General features: G+C 48.0%; 3 protein-coding genes and 1 pseudogene across 3 annotated transcripts; all 4 read left to right on the top strand.

The window, feature by feature from the left end:
* Positions 1–164: 164 nt before the first annotated feature.
* Positions 165–1,353, top strand: LOC4349205 (probable glutathione S-transferase GSTU6). Its single transcript, XM_015758869.3, has one exon. It carries the CDS (start codon positions 272–274, stop codon positions 1,001–1,003), a length of 732 nt encoding a protein of 243 aa, XP_015614355.1. The 5' UTR covers positions 165–271; the 3' UTR covers positions 1,004–1,353.
* A 1,662-nt stretch (positions 1,354–3,015) lies between these two features.
* Positions 3,016–4,079, top strand: LOC4349207 (probable glutathione S-transferase GSTU6). Its single transcript, NM_001404053.1, has one exon. It carries the CDS (start codon positions 3,095–3,097, stop codon positions 3,803–3,805), a length of 711 nt encoding a protein of 236 aa, NP_001390982.1. The 5' UTR covers positions 3,016–3,094; the 3' UTR covers positions 3,806–4,079.
* A 4,735-nt stretch (positions 4,080–8,814) lies between these two features.
* On the top strand, positions 8,815–11,656 carry LOC136353572 (uncharacterized; annotated as a pseudogene).
* A 3,399-nt stretch (positions 11,657–15,055) lies between these two features.
* On the top strand, positions 15,056–16,055 carry LOC4349210 (probable glutathione S-transferase GSTU6). The gene has a single exon (XM_015758872.2). It carries the CDS (start codon positions 15,120–15,122, stop codon positions 15,825–15,827), a length of 708 nt encoding a protein of 235 aa, XP_015614358.1. The 5' UTR covers positions 15,056–15,119; the 3' UTR covers positions 15,828–16,055.
* Positions 16,056–20,129: the final 4,074 nt, after the last annotated feature.

A 20,129-nucleotide genomic window follows, 5' to 3' on the forward strand; every position in this document is an offset into this window, starting at 1 on the left:
AGCACATCACATTCCGACGTAAGAGTAACAACCTACCTACCGGAGCACTACTCAAGCTATTATATATGTCCACTCACTCGATTCCTTCGACCAAAAAAATTCAACCACCTTATCTATCCGTCTCAAAAAAAAAAATCATGACCGATCGAATGAATGCGTACCACCACACGAAATTAAAAGCTCAGTATAAAATCAAAATGAATTGGCAAAGCGCTTGGCAAAATCCAATCAAATTCTGTCCTCTCCTGCGAACCAAAGAGAGCTTGGCAACATGGTGGTTGGGGCAGGAGGAGGAGACGAGCTCAAGTTGCTGGGCGTGTGGGATAGCCCGTACGTGAACAGGGTGCAGATCGTGCTCAACCTCAAGGGCCTGAGCTACGAGTACGTCGAGGAGGATCTCATGAACAAGAGCGACCTCCTCCTCGGCTCCAACCCGGTGCACAAGAAGGTCCCCGTGCTCATCCACAACGGCAAGCCCATCGCCGAGTCGCGGGTCATCGTGGAGTACCTCGACGAGGCCTTCGCCGCCGGCGCCGGCGGCAGCACGGGCGCCTCCGTCCTCCCCTCCGACCCCTACGAGCGCGCCGTCGCCCGCTTCTGGGCCGCCTACGTCGACGACAAGGTGGGGTCACCGTGGTACACGATCCTGTTCGCCCGGGAGAGGGGGGAGAAGGTGGAGGCGGCGGCGCGGGCCATCTCGGCGCTGGAGACGGTAGAGGCAGGCGCGTTCAGGGATCGCTCCTCCGAGGGGAAGACGACAAACGCAGCGGCGGCGCCGTTCTTCGGCGGCGACAGCATCGGGTTCGTCGACGTGGTGCTCGGCAGCTACCTGGGGTGGTTCAGGGTGATCGAGAAGATGATCGGCGTCAGGATCATGGACGCGGCGAGGACGCCGCGGCTGGCAGCGTGGGCGGAGCGGTTCGAGGCGGCGGACGCCGTGAGGGGCGTCCTCCCCGACGACGTCGACAAGGTGATCGACTTCTTGCAGGCGTTCCTCCATTAGATTTTAGGGTCGTGTTCGTGTTCTGCTGTCAACGGCTTGGATTGCTCTGTTCCGTTTACTGTGTAGGGCTGGTAAAAATGTCCCATCGTGTTTCGTGTATCTTGGCCCTAACGGAATTTTATCGTTGTGAATAAGTAGGCCTGAATTGTGCAGGCTTCAATAACTGATGGGCGAATTTGTCATGATGAATTGGGTCAGACCAGCAAGGAATAAGTTCAACTAACGTCCCTCAATTGTACGTTGAGTCTGTATGTGGTCTCCTAACCGCAATACCAAAAATGTGTATCCCTTAACTATGTAAAACCATTTAAAAAAGGTCTTGAGACAATAGAGATATCTGGTTTCGTTGATGTGGCATCCTAATCAGAAAAAAAAAATGTGAGGCCCACATGTAAGTGAGAAGAAAAAATTCGGGTCAGCAATCCTCTTCAATTTTCTTTTTTCTCTTCTTCTCTTTCGTTTTTGTGTTTGCCCCAGAGGGGGAGCGGCAGCGAGCGACGACGCGTGGCTGAAACAGGCGGAGCGTCCGCGTCGGCGGGCGAGCGGCAGCTCCCGGCGCGGGTAGAGCAGAGGGGCGGGGGACGCGGGGGGGGGGGGGGGGGGGGGGGCACAGCGGGCGAGCAGCAATGGGCGAGATGTCGACGTCAAGACCGCTCTAGCTACGCCGCCTTGTGCCAGCGCTCCTCTTGCTCGTGTATGTCATTGCGAGAAGGAGCGCCCCCTCTGCTCCTTGTCTTCTCGTTGGCCCCTCGCCTCCCTTCTCTTCTCGATCGGGCTCGTCGGCCGCCGCGCCCCCCGCTTCCCCCGCCCCTTTGCTTCGCCCGTGCCCGGAGCCGCGCTTGCCCGCCGCAGCCGACGCTCCGCCTGCTCCAGCCACATGCCGCCCCGCTACCGCTCCCCGTCTGCGGCAAACACAGAAATGAAGAGAAGAGAAAAAAGAAAATTGAAGAAGATTGCTGATCCTATAGTTTTTCTTCTCACTTATATATGAGTCCCACATATTTATTTATTTATTTATATACTAGGATATCACGTCAGCGAAACCAGACATCTATACTGTCTAGGGATATTTTTTAAACGGTTTTATATAGTTAAGGATATAAAATATAGTTAAGGATACATATTTTTATGGTTTGGGGATCTTAGACAGACTCGTGTACAAGTGAGGAACGTCAGGTAAACTTATTCCGATAAGCAATGACGCCAATAATATTTGGGCTTTGAACGGGGACTGTGATGTGCTTGCGGGCCACAATTTTTGTGTAGGACGTGAAGGTCATCGAGCCGTCTCTGCTATGCTGACCGGTGACCAGTTGCCGCTAATCAGTGACGCAGAGTCACAAATGAACACCATGGCCAGGAGCGCCCTTTTCCGTTGAATGAGAGTGCGTTATACAGAAGAGGAAGGAATCATGTCATCATGTGCGCACTAATCTCTGAGTCAGTGACAAATTGTTGAGCTAAATTGTGTCCTTCGCACGGAACGAAAGGGCCACGAAAGAGAACATTGAAGACATATGTACCTTTCTCCACATTTTCTAAAGAGAAACAAGATTCTCAATGACATGCTGCTAAATGGTGTGGCTGCTAACAATCGTTCTCCCTCTCCTCTATTATGGCTGCTGCTACTACTTCCCTTTCAACAAACAGTGCATGATTCTTTTCAACAGTACAGGCGTTTCATCCAGCCGCCTATATCTCCAAATATCTTCCGTTAAACAGTCATTTGTACTAGTAAACTGAACCCAAAAAAACAGCACGCACTAGCACAGAGGCCTCTAGCAGCCAGCTACTCCAGTCTTGTTGCCACGAGGCAAAATTATCGTCCTAATAAACAAAAACAAAAGGGAGGAAAGAACTTGACCTTCTCCATCATCAGTGACGACCATGCTCGCGACATCAACCGATCAGCTTGGTTCGAAGAACGCTCTCATTACCATCAAGCTGGCCAGGTTCATCGGTACAAGTCTGTCATATCCGGCTATATAACGCCATGGCCAGAGTCGTATAACGTCATAAGCAAACCAAACAAAAAAACCTCACCATCATCGACCCACTTGTTCCTAGCGATCTAGAACGAGAGACTTGGCAATGGCGGGAAGCGGCGAGCTGAAGCTGCTGGGCGTTTGGAGCAGCCCGTACGCGATCAGGGTCCGCGTCGTCCTCAACCTCAAGTCGCTGCCGTACGAGTACGTGGAGGAGAACCTGGGCGACAAGAGCGACCTCCTCCTCGCCTCCAACCCGGTGCACAAGAGCGTCCCCGTCCTGCTCCACGCCGGCCGGCCGGTGAACGAGTCGCAGGTCATCGTGCAGTACATCGACGAGGTCTGGCCGGGCGGCGCCGGGGGACGCCCGTCCGTGATGCCCTCTGACCCCTACGAGCGCGCGGTGGCGCGCTTCTGGGCCGCCTACGTCGACGACAAGGTCCGGCCGGCGTGGCTGGCCATCCTGTTCGGGAGCAAGACGGAGGAGGAGAGGGCGGCGGCGGTGGCGCAGGCCGTGGCGGCGCTGGAGACGCTAGAGGGCGCGTTCGGGGAGTGCTCCAAGGGGAAGCCGTTCTTCGGCGGCGACGGCGTCGGGTTCGTCGACGTCGTGCTCGGCGGCTACCTCGGGTGGTTCACGGCGATCGACAAGCTGATCGGTCGCAGGCTGATTGACCCGGCGAGGACGCCGGCGCTGGCCGCGTGGGAGGAGCGGTTCCGCGCCACCGACGCGGCCAAGGGAGTCGTGCCGGATGACGCCGACAAGCTGCTCGAGTTCAGGCAGACCCTGCTTCGCTGGAGCGCATCCAAAGCAAAGTGAGATGACATGACACGACTGTTTTCGCCATGGTGATGCTGAATCTAAGTATGCTGTACGTGTGTTTGTATAATAACAAGGAGAAATGCTGCTGCACGATTGAGTTTCCTTGATCGATTCCTCAGCATAGTTTCTTTTTTTTTTATCTAGCTATATATTTAATATATAGCGCCATGTTCTTCATAATAAAAGGGCTATTTTAAGCTGTAAATTGCATACATTTGTATTTACATAATAAAAAAATGAATCTTACGTTGTGTTGTTTTTCTGGTTCGCACTTCGCACTGAACAACAGAATTAGGATAAGACAATAAATTGCCTATCAGGAGATAAGAAATATTGAAATATACTTACATAATGGAAGTACTAGCAATCATATAGGAAACAACTGGATGAAATAAACCCAAAATAGGGAATAGTGACTGAAATAAAATAAAAAGTGATGGCAATTTTTTAGAAAAAAAATGTTCTTTTGTCCTCAGCGAAGTGTCAATATCACATTCTTTCAGCTTAGCTGAACAAAGATCTACCGCAAAGAATCCTTCCGATCTTGCTAACTTCACTGAAATCTGACGAGCGTCCTGGCGCAATAAAATAGGCTATTCGGCTGGAAGCTGCAGCGCTAACAGCCTAACATACGCTGAACGTAGCTACGAGACGCTGAAATTTGTATGCTAGCCAGAAAGTTTTGAGACGGGACTGTTTGATTCAGATTAGAATTATTATAATTTGGATTATCAGTAGTAAACTAAAATAAATAGATAGCTTATTATGATAGATTATTATAATCTATAAGCCAGATTACTATAATCTGAAATTACTATAGTCTGGTAAGCCACTCTAAAGATGCTTTTTTAGATTATTGGGTAGTTAATAACTAACAAACAGATAATAATCCAGATAAACAAATAGCTACCAGCTTATTCTATGTCGGCTTATTATAATCCAGCTTATGATAATTTAGTTCTACAATCTATTATAATCTAACTTATGATAATTTAATTCTACAATCTATATTATAATAATCATAAGTTGAAACAAACGGGACCTTACTTTCTTCACCACCGGAGACCAAACACACGTTTTGATGCAGAGCATATTACCTCTGTTTTTCTTTTGGACTAGATCTCTCTCTTGACTTTCTTACGGCTGCCAAGCGGCGTGAGACAAACTGTGCGTTGTGCAGTTGGCACGTCCCACTCGCCTTACACTTTCTTTATGTCCTTAGGGCATGTTTTGTTCCCGAAAAGAAAATTTTTAGATGTCATATCGGACGTTTGACCAGATGTCAGAAAGGGTTTTCGGACACGAATAGAAAAATTAATTTTATAACACGCTTGGAAACCACGAGACGAATCTTTTGAGCCTAATTAATCCGTCATTAGCATATATGGGTTACTGTAGCACTTATGGCTAATTATGGATTAATTAGACTCAAAAGATTCGTCTCGCGATTTTCCCCTAACTGTACAATTAGTTTTTAAATTTATCTATATTTAATACTCTATGCATGTGTCCAAAGATTCAATGTGATATTTTTTGAAAAAGTTTTTGGAAACTAAATATGGCCTTATCTAACTAGGAAATTAACCACGTTAACCAGAAAAGATTTACTCCCTCCATTCTCAAATACTAACCATTTCTATTATTTAAATTTTATACATAATATAAATATTTCTGAAACTTTTCTTTGGACGAACAACGTCTTGTGCGTTGTTTTATATTGATATAAATGGAAAAAAAATTATGATTATAGTCCTGAAAAGCTATAATAGGAAAGGAAGAAACAAACGACCACCATAGCTGTGTTTAGTTCCATTTAAACTTTCAAAAATTCCGTCACATCAAATGTTTGGATATTTGCATGAAACATTAAATGTGGACGAAAAAAACCAATTGCACAGTTTGCATGTAAATTGCGAGACGGATCTTTTAAGCCTAATTACGCCATGATTTGATAATATAGTGCTACAGTAAACATTTGCTAATGACGGATTAATTAGGCTTAATAGATTCGTCTCGCAGTTTACAAACGGAATCTGTAATTTGTTTTGTTACTAGTCTACGTTTAATACTTTAAATGTGTGTCCGTATACTTAAAAAAAATTTGAAGTGGAACTAAACACGGCCCATATGTGTAACGTCCCGCCTTCCCCCAGGCCGGGCCCACTTATATCTGATAGCTTTCATAGGTCATAGACTGCCCTCACAGACCAACACATGTCTTTTCTGCACACTTCACCCATCCCAAATTGCTCCAGGCCAACCCAAATTGCTCCAGGCCAAGCACGCTTAACCCCGGAGTTCTTTGGAGATTGGCTTCTGGAAAAGAAGTTGCAACTTGTTGATATGAGTATTCTATTAATCCTATTAAGCCCTAGGCCGGGATGTTACACCCTCACCCCCTTAAGAGAGATCGACGCCCCCGTCGATCAACCCTAGGCCAGGAACGTCCTCTCTTGGCCACGTCCATGTGTCCAGTGCCAGCGCATGGCGCATGTGCCATGCTGTGTAACCACTCCCGGTCTACACCAGCCATGCGCACCATGCCTACGCAACTGCGACACACGCGCCCGTGAAACCGCGAGTCAACCCTAGGCCAGGAACGTCCTCTCTTGGCCTCGTCCATGTGTCCAGTGCCAGCGCATGGCGCATGTGCCATGCTGTGTAACCACTCCCGGTCTACACCAGCCATGCGCACCATGCCTACGCAACTGCGACACACGCGCCCGTGAAACCGCGAGAGTCGGCTCTGATACCATTTTGTAACGTCCCGCCTTCCCCCAGGCCGGGCCCACTTACATCTGATAGCTTTCATAGGTCATAGACTGCCCTCACAGACCAACACATGTCTTTTCTGCACACTTTGTCCTCACTCGTGTGCACCTGGGAAGAATTTCCCGGTCGGTCACCCATCCCAAATTGCTCCAGGCCAAGCACGCTTAACCCCGGAGTTTTGGCTTCCGGAAAAGAAGTTGCAACTTGTTGATATGAGTATTCTATTAATCCTATTAAGCCCTAGGCCGGGATGTTACAATATGCTGACTGCACATAACTAGACCAAAGGACTAATAGCGCACCAATCGCTATGCGAGATCGGAAGCCACCAGAACCACAACGCAGCCACAACTGAACTGCCCACCAACACGGACAACAGAAGCCAAGATCTACCAGACAACCACCGAGAGGGGTTGCAGAGGGAAAGGGCAAGAGAAAAAAAGATCCATTCCTCCCTCACACAGACCCGCCATCGTCCAAAAACTTTTGCCCAACTGCTCGAAGGCTGAAGGCGGAAACAGGACCTAGGCGACGCCTCTAAGAAGGAAGGATAAGACACCAAAGTACCATCGTCGCCCGCCCAGGAAAACTGAAAATGGTTTTCACCCGAGGTGTCCTACCAAGGGGAGACCGGGAGAGCGAGGTGCCTCAATAACGCCCTCTAGAGATATAACAACACTCAAAAGTGTCATCTTTGTTGGCCCAACAAGCCATTGGGCTAGACTCTCACCTGCCGCATCCCCCTGCAGCTGTAGTCGTACTGCCACACCAACCTCCATTGTCGTTGGCATGAGAATTCCGTTCATCAACGCCCCTCCACGGGCCATCCTCAACCTAACTGTGCACCCTAGGCTATCGTAGGATAAATCCACCTCAAGGACCGAGTACACCTGCCCTCCCCTTAAGTGGATTTGTCCTACCTCCATCGACCTCACCAACCTATGCCATGGGCCAGATCACCACCGGGCCGAACACACCCTCTCTCCCCACGCTAGATCTGGTACGTAACTGTAGCCTGGTGCTGTCGTAGTCTCGATTGTCGTAGGGATTGAGCTCACCTGCCCTTCCTCGGCGTGCATCTAGCCCACGGCGCCATCTCCGGTTGATTTCTTCCTTCACATTTCTCCTCCTCTGTGCTACACCGGGCGCCTAGTATGGAGGGTGGACGCACCACTGCCTCGCTTGCACAGGTCGCTGGCGTGCCGCAGCAGCACCGTGTCGCCTCCCTTGGTCACACCCCGCCACGATGCCACCTGGACTCCAGGTCACCGGTCGTCGGAAAGCCCCGATACCGACATTCACATGGACGCATCCCCATCACCTCCACTCCACAACGCGCCGTCTACTCGCTTTCCTAGCTACATTCCACCACTACCATCATAGCGAGCCGTTGGCTTTGCTGGTTGCTCGCTCTGGTGGCAGTGAAGTAGATGAAAGAGGGGATAGGTGGCAGTGGTGGCTAGGGTTGCGCGAGGGTGACGACGCGGACGTGGGGGAAAGGGGACTAGGTTTATTTCTGAAACATTGATTCCAATATACGGTAATATAACTATTTTCAATCAATTAAGTGCTTAGGAAGAAAATCTAAGCCTTTTAAAATTCAACGAATTAGGTGATTAAAATGATTCTTTCTTCATTACTTTAGTATAGTTGCTATAAACAATTTAGATTTGCTTATATTTAAGAACGAAGGGGTACTTATTAGGTGGAATGTAGCCCATTTAACTTCGGCTTAAAACCTGACTGTGATCTACATGCGTTTCATTTTATTTGGGCCTAAATAGGTTGTGATCTACGTCCAAAGCCATTGGTTTTTGGCAAAATTTGCTACAGGACACACAAAAAACGTGTAATTGGCTGAGGGACACCGCGAAAACGTGGAGCTGCCCCAGGACACTACAAAAACTGTGTAATTTGTTGTAGGACGCTAGCGACATTATTTTATCATTTCCCTATTGAAAGTGGTCTCTTTTTTTTCGAAATGCCCAGATTACCCCTGTCGCCATCTATAGCTGACTCGGTCGAGTCGAAACGGGGTCGGTCTCTTTCATCGCCACACACCACCGAGGAAAAAAATCCCCAATCCCTAACCCTAGCTTGCGGCGGCGGCGGTGGCGGTGGCGGCGAAGGTGGCGGGGGAGGCTTCGGCGACGGCGGCGACGAAGACGGCGGCAACGACAGCGGCGACAGCAGCGGCGACGGCGGGCGATGGAGAAGTGACATTGGCAGGGAGGATGGCGACGCCGAGGAAGAAGTTAGCAGTGAAAAGGGCATCAATGCGGTTGATGAGTTGTGAGCTTCCTTTGAAGGCATTGGACATGTCTTGGGTTCCTGAAGGGTAAGCTTTGTGAACTTTAGTTAGGAAATAGGGTAGGAAGAGTTCTGATTTCCACTGATATGTGTTGCGATGTTCTTTGGGATTTGATTGAAATGTGTTCATTTTATTTGGGTTTTTTTGCCGCGTAGGATGGACGCTAGCTCAGCTTGCAGAGTTGCTATTCGGGTTTGTCCATACGTTGAGTTTCATGACAATGGTAGACCAGAATTTCATGTTTCTCGTGATATTAATTGGGTATTAGACAAGGATACAATTTGCTGGATTAACCTTATTAATGATCTCGTTGGCGAGGTGAAACATAGTTGTTAGCAGGAGATAAGTGTGTCTTATTGAGACAAAAGTGCTAAGAGGTATGCGGAGATAGCTTTCGATAGTTCATTGCTTGATGCATTTGACATGTACTGGGAGATGAGGAGGCTCCCATTGATTGTTAATGTGAGTGATGACCCACGAAATAGGACCGAGCCTTGTACGGATCAGGGCAATAGTCAAGGGCCGGCTAGTAATGAAACAGGAGATGGACATGTTGCTTGTACTGACCATGTATTAGCAACTCAAGAGAGCCAAGTTGTTGGTCATAAAACTATCAAACCTACTAAGGCATCTAGTAAGAAAAAGGCTGATGATTGGGGTGAGAGTGATGAGGTTGAGTATGTTGGTGTAGATGATGAGAAAGAGAAGTATAACGACTTGGTGTCAGACGATGAGGCAGTTGATCCTGACTATGAGCCAGATTCTGACGAAGACCGAGACGATTTAGCCGTTGACGACGAGGAGGGTTGTGAGTCAGTGGCACATGTAACTGATGTAGACAATCCTAAGATAGCTATTGATGTTACATTTGAAGATGGTAATTGTTTTAAAAGGTGCATTAGACAATATGCAGTACTGAAAGAAGTTGAACTTGCAGTGCCTTATAGCGAATCAAGGAGGTATAGAGCATACTGTAAGGCTCAGCGATGCAAGTGGAGGATTCATGCTTCTAGACGCCGGATGGGAGAACTTGGCAAGTAAGTAAGCCTACTTGATTTGGAATTTGTTGTTCTCTGATTTTTTTTTCATGAAAGTTATAATTTGATTTGCTATTTTTTCAGATAAAGAAGCTTCCTTACCCACATAATTGTGCTAGCATAGCTGGTGTGGAGAACAATTGCATGGCCACAAATTCCTGGGTGAGAGATCGTGTGATCAATAAATTGAGGCAAGAACCAACTATTGGTGCTACTGCTTTAAAGAAGGTGTTGGAAGAGATGTACAAGATAAAGATTTCCTACTACGTTGTTTGGGACGATAGACAAATGGCACTTGATGAGATCCTAGGAAAATGGGAGGATAGTTTTGATGCAGCTTACAGCTTCAAAGCAGAATTAGAGAGGATAAGTCCTAGATCCATTGTGGAAGTTGATCATGTTTCAGTGAATGGGAAGAACCATTTCAGTAGGATGTTTGTGGCACTAAAACCTTGTGTTGATGGTTTTTTGAATGGTTGCAGACCATATTTAGGGATTGACTCAACAGTACTAACTGGAAAGTGGAGGGGGCAATTGGCATCGGCAATTGGTGTTGATGGCCATAATTGGATGTTTCCTGTTGCCTATGGGGTGTTTGAGTCTGAAAGTACAGAAAACTGGGCTTGGTTCATGGATAAGCTTCACATGGCAATTGGGTCCCCAGTGGGTTTGGTTCTGTCCACAGATGCTGGCAAAGGCATTGACACAACTGTGACCAGAGTATTCAACAATGGAGTTGAGCACAGGGAATGCATGAGACACTTGGTGAAGAACTTTCAGAAAAGGTTCAGTGGTGAAGTGTTTGAGAGGAATCTATGGTCTGCCTCAAGAGCCTATAGGCAGGACATATATGAGGGTCACTACAATGAGATGAAAGAGGCATGTCCTAGAGCCACAGAGTGGATTGATGACTTCCATAAGCACATTTGGACTAGAAGTAAATTCTCACCTGTTAGTAAGTGTGACTATGTCACAAATAACATAGCAGAGACCTTCAATAGTTGGATCAGGCATGAGAAATCACTCCCTGTTGTTGATCTGATGGATAAGATCAGACATATGATCATGGAGAGAATTTCTATTAGGAAAAGGCTTGCTGAGAAGCTGACTGGACAAATTCTGCCAAGTGTTATGAAGACACTGTATGCTAGGAGTAGGGACCTTGGATATAAACTGTACTCAGCCCACAAGCACCTAGGGGAGATAGGTGGCACTGGTAGGGACTTGAAGACATGGAGGCACACTGTTGACTTGAACACTAGAGAATGTAGTTGTAGGCAATGGCAGATAACAGGCATACCTTGCACACATGTAATTTTTCTGATCATTTCAAGGAGGGGGCTTGAATTGGAACAATTTGTTGACGAGTACTACTATGTTGCAGCATTCAAGAGGGCATATGCTGGTCATGTGGTTCCAATGACAGACAAGGCCCAATGGGCTAAGGGTAATATTGGATTGAAGTTACATCCACCTCTGTTGAAGAGGTCAGCTGGTAGACCTAGAAGCAGAAGGATTAAGGGGGTGGAAGAAGGTGGAGTAGGGAAAAGAAAGTACAGATGCAAGAGGTGTGGTCAATTTGGCCACACCAAGAAAACCTGTAATGAGCCAGTTCATGACCCAAATGCCCCACCACCAGCCCCACCAAAGCCCAAAAGGAAAAGAGTGAAGAAAGTTGTTCTATCTGTGCAAGATCCTCCATTACAAGAATCAACAGCAAATGTCTAAGTTCAAAGCTGTGCATTTTTTTACAACTGAAATGTTTAGATTCAAATGTGTAACCCAAACTAGACTAAAAGCTGATTTTATTTGGCATTTTCACATTTTGCAGGTCCACACCTACAAGATCTAGACCATCTGTGGTCACTACTACAAGCCCTATAACAAGGAGCAGGGCAAGGGCTCTCAATTTGGATGTTGCAGCTCCACCCACAAACCAGGAGAAGAATACTAGAAAATCTCCAAGCAAGAAGGCTGGTGGTGGCAAATGAAGTTTATTTTCGCTTTTGTAGATGTGGGTAAGCCTGCTAATGGACTGGATTGGAATGGGTTAAATGGATTGGTTTTGTATTTGGGTTTGCTTTGGTTGGATTGAAATGGGCACACGCTATAAATGGGTTGGATCAATTTGGATCCACCGGAAAAGAGGATTGGGGCGGTTTGGTGATGGTTATGATTTTTTGAGTATAATGTGGATTCAGTCCATGGATTGAGCCCATGGATTGTGAATGGTTTCCACTAAGAAGGCTAGATCAGGTCTCAGTCGTGGACAACACACTCCAGCGGTCGATGAGACAATGCATGTTCCCTGGTCGATTAACAAGCTGCATCGCGGCCGCCTCCTCCTCCGCTCGCACTGGCTCCGGCACCGATTCCTCCACAGGCGGCCTTTTCACATCCGCGGAGGACGGCAACGGCGACACCACGGCTTTGACTGAACAACCGCGTCCACCTGCCTCTCTACCTCCTTCTGCCTCGCCGCCTCCACCAGAAAGGGAGGCGGCGGCGGCGATGGCAGCGGCTTCTGCCTCGCCGCCCTGGGCGCCGTCGCCGGCGAGGGGGAGGACGAAGGCGGCCGTTGCCCCTGCAGCAGCTGCTGCTGTTGTAGCAGCAGCATCTGCTGGCGGCGGAAGTGAGACGGGCTGTAGAACCGGTCGCTCAACATGTAGCCTCCACGGGACGACGACGACGCCAGACGGGTGGACCATGGCGGCGGCGCCAGAACAAGCTGCATCGCGGCCACCGCGTGCTCGGCTTGACAGACGGCGAGGTCGACGCAAACATGTCGCTGACGCTATGAACGCCGGCTTGCTGCTGCCGTTCAGGTTGTGCGTGACGAAATGCATGTTCTGGTTGATGGTGAATCAAATGGGTTTGTGGTCGGGGTGGATTCTAAATGGTCTGAAATGGTTTGACAGGGTGGACTGAATCCATAGGAAGGGAATGGGTTGGTGCGGTGTGGACTGAGGTGAGAAATGGATTGGATTGGTTTGGATTCTGAAAGGAGATTTGCGGGTTGGGTTGGTTTGAACTATTTGAGCTAACTGCTGTGGTGTGGATTGGGAATGGGGCGGGTCTTAGGGCATCAGCAGGCTTAGATGTGGGATGCAAACATGCCCCTTTAACCTGACTGTATGGCACCATGCCAATATGTGCTATGTGCACTTCTTTTGTATAGCTATCTGCTCTGGGCAGTGTGGTGGCCAATATGTCATATGTGGCTTTTGTATAGACCAAGTTTAATGGCTTTTGTGCTATGGCTATGTGACAGTTCATCATGACACTATATCTTGCTGTGCAATGGAATTGAATTTGCCCTTTTGATATGTGATTATGACATGTGATTGTACAAATTATGCACAGATGCTGCCAAAATTTCTGCCAATTCTATCTATATTTGAGTTACCAGTTAAATTTACAGCTAAAATGCTGCCAATTAAATTGGGCATTTTTGTCAAATAAAGCAAATACACATACAAATCAACACATCTCTCAATATCATTTCATGATTCATTCTTCAAACAAGTCAATTTCAGACAACCACATTACATCAACCAGATTCACATTACATAGGTACCAACATACTCTTTGGTTGCTTGCCTACTTGCTAATGACAACTACCAATATCAACAGCAACAACAAAGCTTGCACAACTGCCAGGTACACTAACATTCGTCCCAGTGCTGCACATCCCTTCAATGGTAAGCCCTCAATCCCCATCGACGACAGTGCTTCAACATTGAACTGCTCATATCCTGTCTGATATCCCAGACCTACATGGCCATCGGCCAAAAATTGCTCATATTGACCTTCCCACATAAAAAATCTGCAAGCGTATGGTGTCTGCAAAAAATTTTAATTCATTGGATCAGCAGACCGAACAACAAAAAAATCGAATTCAACTGATTCTAAAGCATATACTCACATTCTCAAGATTAGGGCACTTCACAAAATTCTTGTTTGGATTCTTCGGGGTCCTCGAGGTCCGAGCCACCAGCTGGGTCCCGCACAATGGACATTTGCCCAAGAACAACTCACCGGTGCGGCGACGTACTGCCAAAGAAGAAGCAGAGCCATCCATCTTTACCGCCGCAGCCACCTAAGCCGAGTAGGTCTTCGTCGCCGCTGATGTCGCCGCCGTCGCTAAAGCCTCCCCCGCCACCTCCCCCGCCACCGCCGCTGCCGCCGCCGCAAGCTAGGGTTAGGGATTGGGGATTTTTTTCTCGGTGGTGTGTGGCGACGAAAGAGATCAACCCCGTTTCGACTCGACCGAGTCAGCTATAGATGGCGACAAGGGTAATCTGGGCATTTTGACAAAAAAAGAGACCACTTTCAACCGGGAAATGATAAAATAATGGCGCTAGTGTCCTACAGCAAATTACACAGTTTTTGTAGTGTCCTGGGGCAGCTCCACGTTTTCGCGGTGTCCCTCAGTCAATTACACGTTTTTTGTGTGTCCTGTAGCAAATTTTGCCTTGGTTTTTTTAGGAGATGCAGCCCGTTATGTCTGGGACGGAACTGGATTGTGAACATCCCATTTCAGCCGCAGGTCCGTTTGTGAAATTGTTTTAAGAAATATACGTTCTCCCTCCGTTTTATATTATAAATCATTTAACTTTTTTTTCTAGTCAAATTTTATTAAGTTTGATTAAATTTATAGAAAAAATTAGCACTATCTAAAATTTCAAATTAGTTTCATTAAATTGAACATCAAATATATTTTTTAAAGGAACATCGAATATATTTTGATAATATGTTTGTTATGTATTGAAAATACTATTATATTTTTTTATAAACTTGATTAAATGACTTATAATACGAAACGGATAGAGTATATCTTTTCAAGAAAAGAAAAAAGGACAAGACTTGACCGATGAGTGACGACTGTGCTTGCGACATGGATGATGGATCGGATCAACTGATCAGCCGTCTTGGGATCGAGAGATCTGGATGACAACACACACGTTCCCATCAAGCTAGCTGCTGGCTCCGACCTCCAGCGCCAGGTACATCGGTAATACTGTACAAGTCAGTCAACTGCACGCTCCCAAGTTCCATCCAATCCACGCTCCAATTGCTGTTGCTGCTATAGCTACATATAACCCAATTGCCCGACCAAATATAACCGAGCCAACGACTACACCTCGGGAGGGTACACGGCGATCGAGTAGCTCGAGAACGAGACGTGGCAATGGCGGGAGACGGCGAGCTGAAGCTACTGGGGATGTGGACCAGCGCGTTCGTGCTCAGGGTGCGCTTCGTCCTCAACCTCAAGTCACTGCCGTACGAGTTCGTGGAGGAGAACCTGGGCGACAAGAGCGACCTCCTCCTCGCCTCCAACCCGGTCAACAAGACCGTCCCCGTCCTCCTCCACGCCGGCCGCCCCGTCAACGAGTCGCAGGTCATCCTGCAGTACATCGACGAGGCCTGGCCCGACCGCCCCCCCGCCGTGCTGCCCTCCGACCCCTACGAGCGCGCCGTGGCGCGGTTCTGGGCGGCATACGTCGACGACAAGGTGCGGCTGGCGTGGCTGGGGATCCTGTTCCGGAGCGAGACGGAGGAGGAGAGGGCGGCGGCGGTGGCGCAGGCCGACGCGGCGCTGGAGACGCTGGAGGGCGCGCTCCGGGAGTGCTCCGGGGGGAAGCCCTTCTTCGGCGGCGACGGCGTCGGGCTCGTCGACGTCGTGCTCGGCGGCTACCTCGGGTGGTTCACGGCGATCAAGAAGCTGATCGGGCGCAGGATGATCGACCCGGCGAGGACGCCGGCGCTGGCCGCGTGGGAGGATCTCTTCCGCGCCACCGATGCGGCCAGGGGCGTCTTGCCGGATGACGCCGACAAGATGCTCGAGTTCAGGCAGACGGCACTCGCCTTGGGCGCCTCCAAAAAAATCACTCTGTGACACTAAAGACATGTATGTGGCACGCCATGCGTATCCAAGCTAAGTTTGTGAGGCTGCGACAGGCAGCCATATACATCTAGTTTTGTTTCTTCCATGGCCCATGGCGTGCTTAATTAAATTGTTTTCTTCTCGATGCTACTTTTGACTTTGTATCAAAGACAATGTAATAAGTGGTTGTAAAGGCTTGATTTTATCCATTATAAGAACAAATGGCATGCTTAATAATTATGTAGGACATCCATTCATCCATCTATCTATCCCAGTTGAGCTCTCTGGTGCTCTCTACTGGTAGTATTATACTACTAGTATTATTAGAAGTAAATTAGTAGTACCACCCAAATGACGGTAAAAATCAAAGCTGTGGAAGCAGAGGAAAGAATCCATGGCCATGCGGAGCTTGCTACTAACTTCTTTCTTCCGTGAAGAACGTGCTGAGGCTATTCGGCTGCAAACTGCAGCGGCAACCTGTGGGCGAGGAGACGCCGTAATTCGGACGCTTGACAGAAAGTTCAGAACTTGAGACCCACCGAACCGAAGACCAAACACGTCCCGATGTGATCATGTTAGCTCTGTTTTTCTCTCGGATTAGATCACAATCTTGACTCTTCTAACTGCAAGCGTACACTGACATCGCATCTGGGCTTGGGTCATGATCGCGAGTTCGCGACCAACAAACGGTCTCTTTTGATTGGGCCGTACCGGATGGCGACGAAGATGAAGCGGGCGGTACTCTAACTGACGTAGAATAAGTTCACTTACTTTCCTTCAGCTTTGCGTCGAGTTTGTTTGATATCCTTAATCCTTGGTACCAGAAATCTTGACCGTGCAACTTAGATCCCATAGCAGTATAGATCCTATTTTACCCTGTTTTTAATGACGTGACAGATGTCTAGGCCCACTTGTCAGGCATGGTGCCCCTCATCCCGACCCCACCTCGCGTCTACCTCGGTGGCTACGCGCCACCACCGCTGGAGCATCCCTTTCGCCCCCACACCACCTTTGTTGTCATCGCTTCCCGCACCTGACAAAGATCTCATTCCCCTCACCCCTCACCACATCATCCGACCAGCTCTACCACCTGTTCCACCCGCAACTGTTCCAGCACAGGGAGAGGAAGGCTGTGGAAGGCGCGGCCGGCGAGGTTGAGGCAAGGCGGGAGGAGGTGGACACTGAGGACGACGCGACTGGCGAGGTTGAGGCGGGATTAGCGGAGGCGGACGCTGAGGACGGCGCGGCCCGCGGCATCGAAGACGAGGGCGAGAAGAAGGGTCATTGGAATGGGCATGCGCGGGGAAATTGAGAATTAGGACTGAGCCACCACGAGATCGAGGCAGAAGATGGTTGATCCGCACCGCCAGCTACTGCCATCGTCGTCTCTCCCATCACCCGCGTCACTCAAGAGAGAGGAGTCAAGGCGGCCGCTCGAGCTTGGTGACGTCGGAGCCACCCTTTCCCTCTCTAGCTGATGTCGTGCCCGGGAAACGGGAGCCGTCACACCGTGTTGACTCCGCACTAGCAACATGAACTAGCAGCAACAGATTCAATTAATAATGGCGGAGCAGTAGAAGACATCTGCCGGCGACGCGGGACAACAGGAGCTCAGCCGTGCTCACCAACCGCCTCCCCCCCTCTCCCGCCTCTGCCTCCCTTGCATGGAGGCCGAGCGAGCTCGGACAGGCTTGTCGTACGTAGGGCTGGACGAAAAGCTCGTGACTCGTTAGCTCGCTCGACTCGTGACAAGCTCGGCTTGGCTCGGCTCGACTCGTTTCGTTTTATTAACGAGCCGAGCTGGGATTTTAGCTCGTTAGCTATAATGAGCCAGCTCGAGCTGGCTCACGAGCTGCTCGCGAGCCAAACGAGCCAAGCAACAAAGCAGGCGGCAACAGCAGCGCCCTATGCGGCTAGCAAGCAGTAACGATCGTGGGCCAAAGAAAAGCCCATTTGGCACATCTCCAAGGTACATTTTATAACCCTAAATCGTCTCATCCTCTTCGTCCTCTAGCCGCCGCCGCTAGTTGTCGAAACTCTCCGCGTCCATTAGCCCACCAGCGCCGTGTTCTCGTCGGCTGCTGCTCCTCGCCTCCTCCTCTACATACATCAAAGTGCAGCAGTGTTGGTGCCTGAAATAGAAGCAAAGCACAGCCTTGCTCTCATCGCGCGTCATTGGGATTGGACTTTCCGTCCATGGCTGCTTTCAATATTGAGGATTTTTTCAGGAAATCGACAAGATTCAATCAAGATTCTGGAAAGTTGGTTGTGCACTTGCATGTTGTTGATATCTCAGCCCCTGTGCTTCAATCTTGCTATTCCTGTCCCTTGAATCTTATTCTTGAAGATTTGAATGCTTCTTTTCTCATGGTGCTCTTGATTTGATTTTGGCATCCATCTTCCCTGTCACCTGAAACTCCTGAACTCAACTAGCACTGGTGAGCTCACGAGCCAAACGAGCTAGCTCGAGCTTTTCGACGAGCCGAGCCGAGCTGCAGTTATAGCTCGTTTGCTTATCGAGCCGAGCCGAGCTAGCTCGCTATGTTAACGAGCCGATGCGAGCCGAGCCGAGCTGAGCCGAGCTAGCTCGATATCCACCCCTAGTCGTACGCCTCCCCCTCCCTCCCAAGCTCACCGGCCTCTCCCCCACTCTCCCGCCGCCACCTCCTCCTCTCCTGGGAAGAAAAGGACGCTGACACACGGGCCCCTTTTTTTCACTAACTCGGATGCCACGTCATGAAACTAGACATCCATATTGCAATAGGACTTAAATTTTGTATAGTTTAGGGGTGAAAATTTTTTGTATTGGAGATAAGAGATGTCAAACGATTTCGACGTAAATATGAGGTACGACAAGTGGACTTACCCATATAGGCCGAAATGGAATCGCAACTTACGTCAGGCCATATTAATTGGGCCAGAATTGGATTTTAACGTACGTGAGGTCCATATTAATTAGGCTGAACGGGATCGTAACTTACATGCGGCCCACGTGAACACGCGCACACACACTATTCATATAAGCACCTCCAAACGACTGGATTGTCATATCTTAAGATTAACGAAGTCACGCTCGCTGTCGATGGGTACGTCACCTACCACTTAAAGAAAATTAGTCCTAAAAGCCAGCACCCATCTCAAGTCTATCATTTGAAACAATATGGGTTGGTTCCACCACAAGTAACTTAATCAATTCAACTACGTTCACATCGCTTATTGTGTTTTTTTTAGGATTAGTCGATTGGATTACTGTTTTCGAAAACATGCTTAGGTCGGGTTTGATTCAACTACTTGGTTGAGCTACTTTCTCGTTTTATATGTTCAAACTGCTAAATGTTGTGTTTCATGAAAAACTGTATATAAAGGTTTCTTTAATAATTAATTAAATTAAAATTTTATTTAAATTATTTTTTAAAATTTATCATACTTAATACTTAATTAATCTCTATTTTGCGTGAAACATGTTAACCCAACCAAACCTTATTTTCAAAGGCACCGTAAGTAGGTAAGTAGGGATGAAACTGGTTCGGATAGCTTCCGTCCGTCCGGACCATTTTTCGGATTCGGATAGTTTCGGTCGGAATTATCCGGAAATTCTCGGATTCGGAAACGAATTCGGATATTTTTTCTCGGAAACGAAAACGAATACAGTAAGGGTACTATCCGTCGGAATCGGAAAACGGTCGGAAACTATCCGGATTTTTTTTTTTGGATATCCGCATACATTGAGAAAATTTTAGAAAAAATACGTATATATACATAACTTTTTCATACGGAATCAGATGAAGACAAACTTTATATCAATATTGTAGAGCTCGATGAGATCTACAACTTTATTATTGACTACTTTATTAAAAATAATAAGCGATATCTCTTTCTTGATTAAGAAACTCAATTTGAGGGGGTTTTTATATACCGGTAAATATTTGCTACCGTATTCGTTTCGTCTCGTATTCGCTCCGTATCTGTATTCGATAATATTCGATTTCATTTCCGTATCCGAGTTTTCGATTCCGATTCCAATTCTGAAAAAAATATGAAAACGAATATGATAAAGCAATTTTCGATCCGTTTTCATCCCTAACCGTAAGTGCAGTAGAGCATGACGTATTGACGTGCAGTACTGTACACATCCTAATCCTACTACGCAGCCGCGTAGCCATTGCCCGGCTACCACAAACAACTGGGCTCAACATTGAATGCACCATTATTTTTCTCAAAAGAATTTAAAGTTAATAATTTTATAGTAAATACTAGGTATGTTTAAGTTTATCCCGGCTCGAAAATTTCTCGGCCGCTGTAAGTATGTGATTG

Source organism: Oryza sativa, chromosome 10, assembly GCF_034140825.1.
Source record: "Oryza sativa Japonica Group chromosome 10, ASM3414082v1".
In the NCBI taxonomy this organism is placed as follows: domain Eukaryota; kingdom Viridiplantae; phylum Streptophyta; class Magnoliopsida; order Poales; family Poaceae; genus Oryza; species Oryza sativa.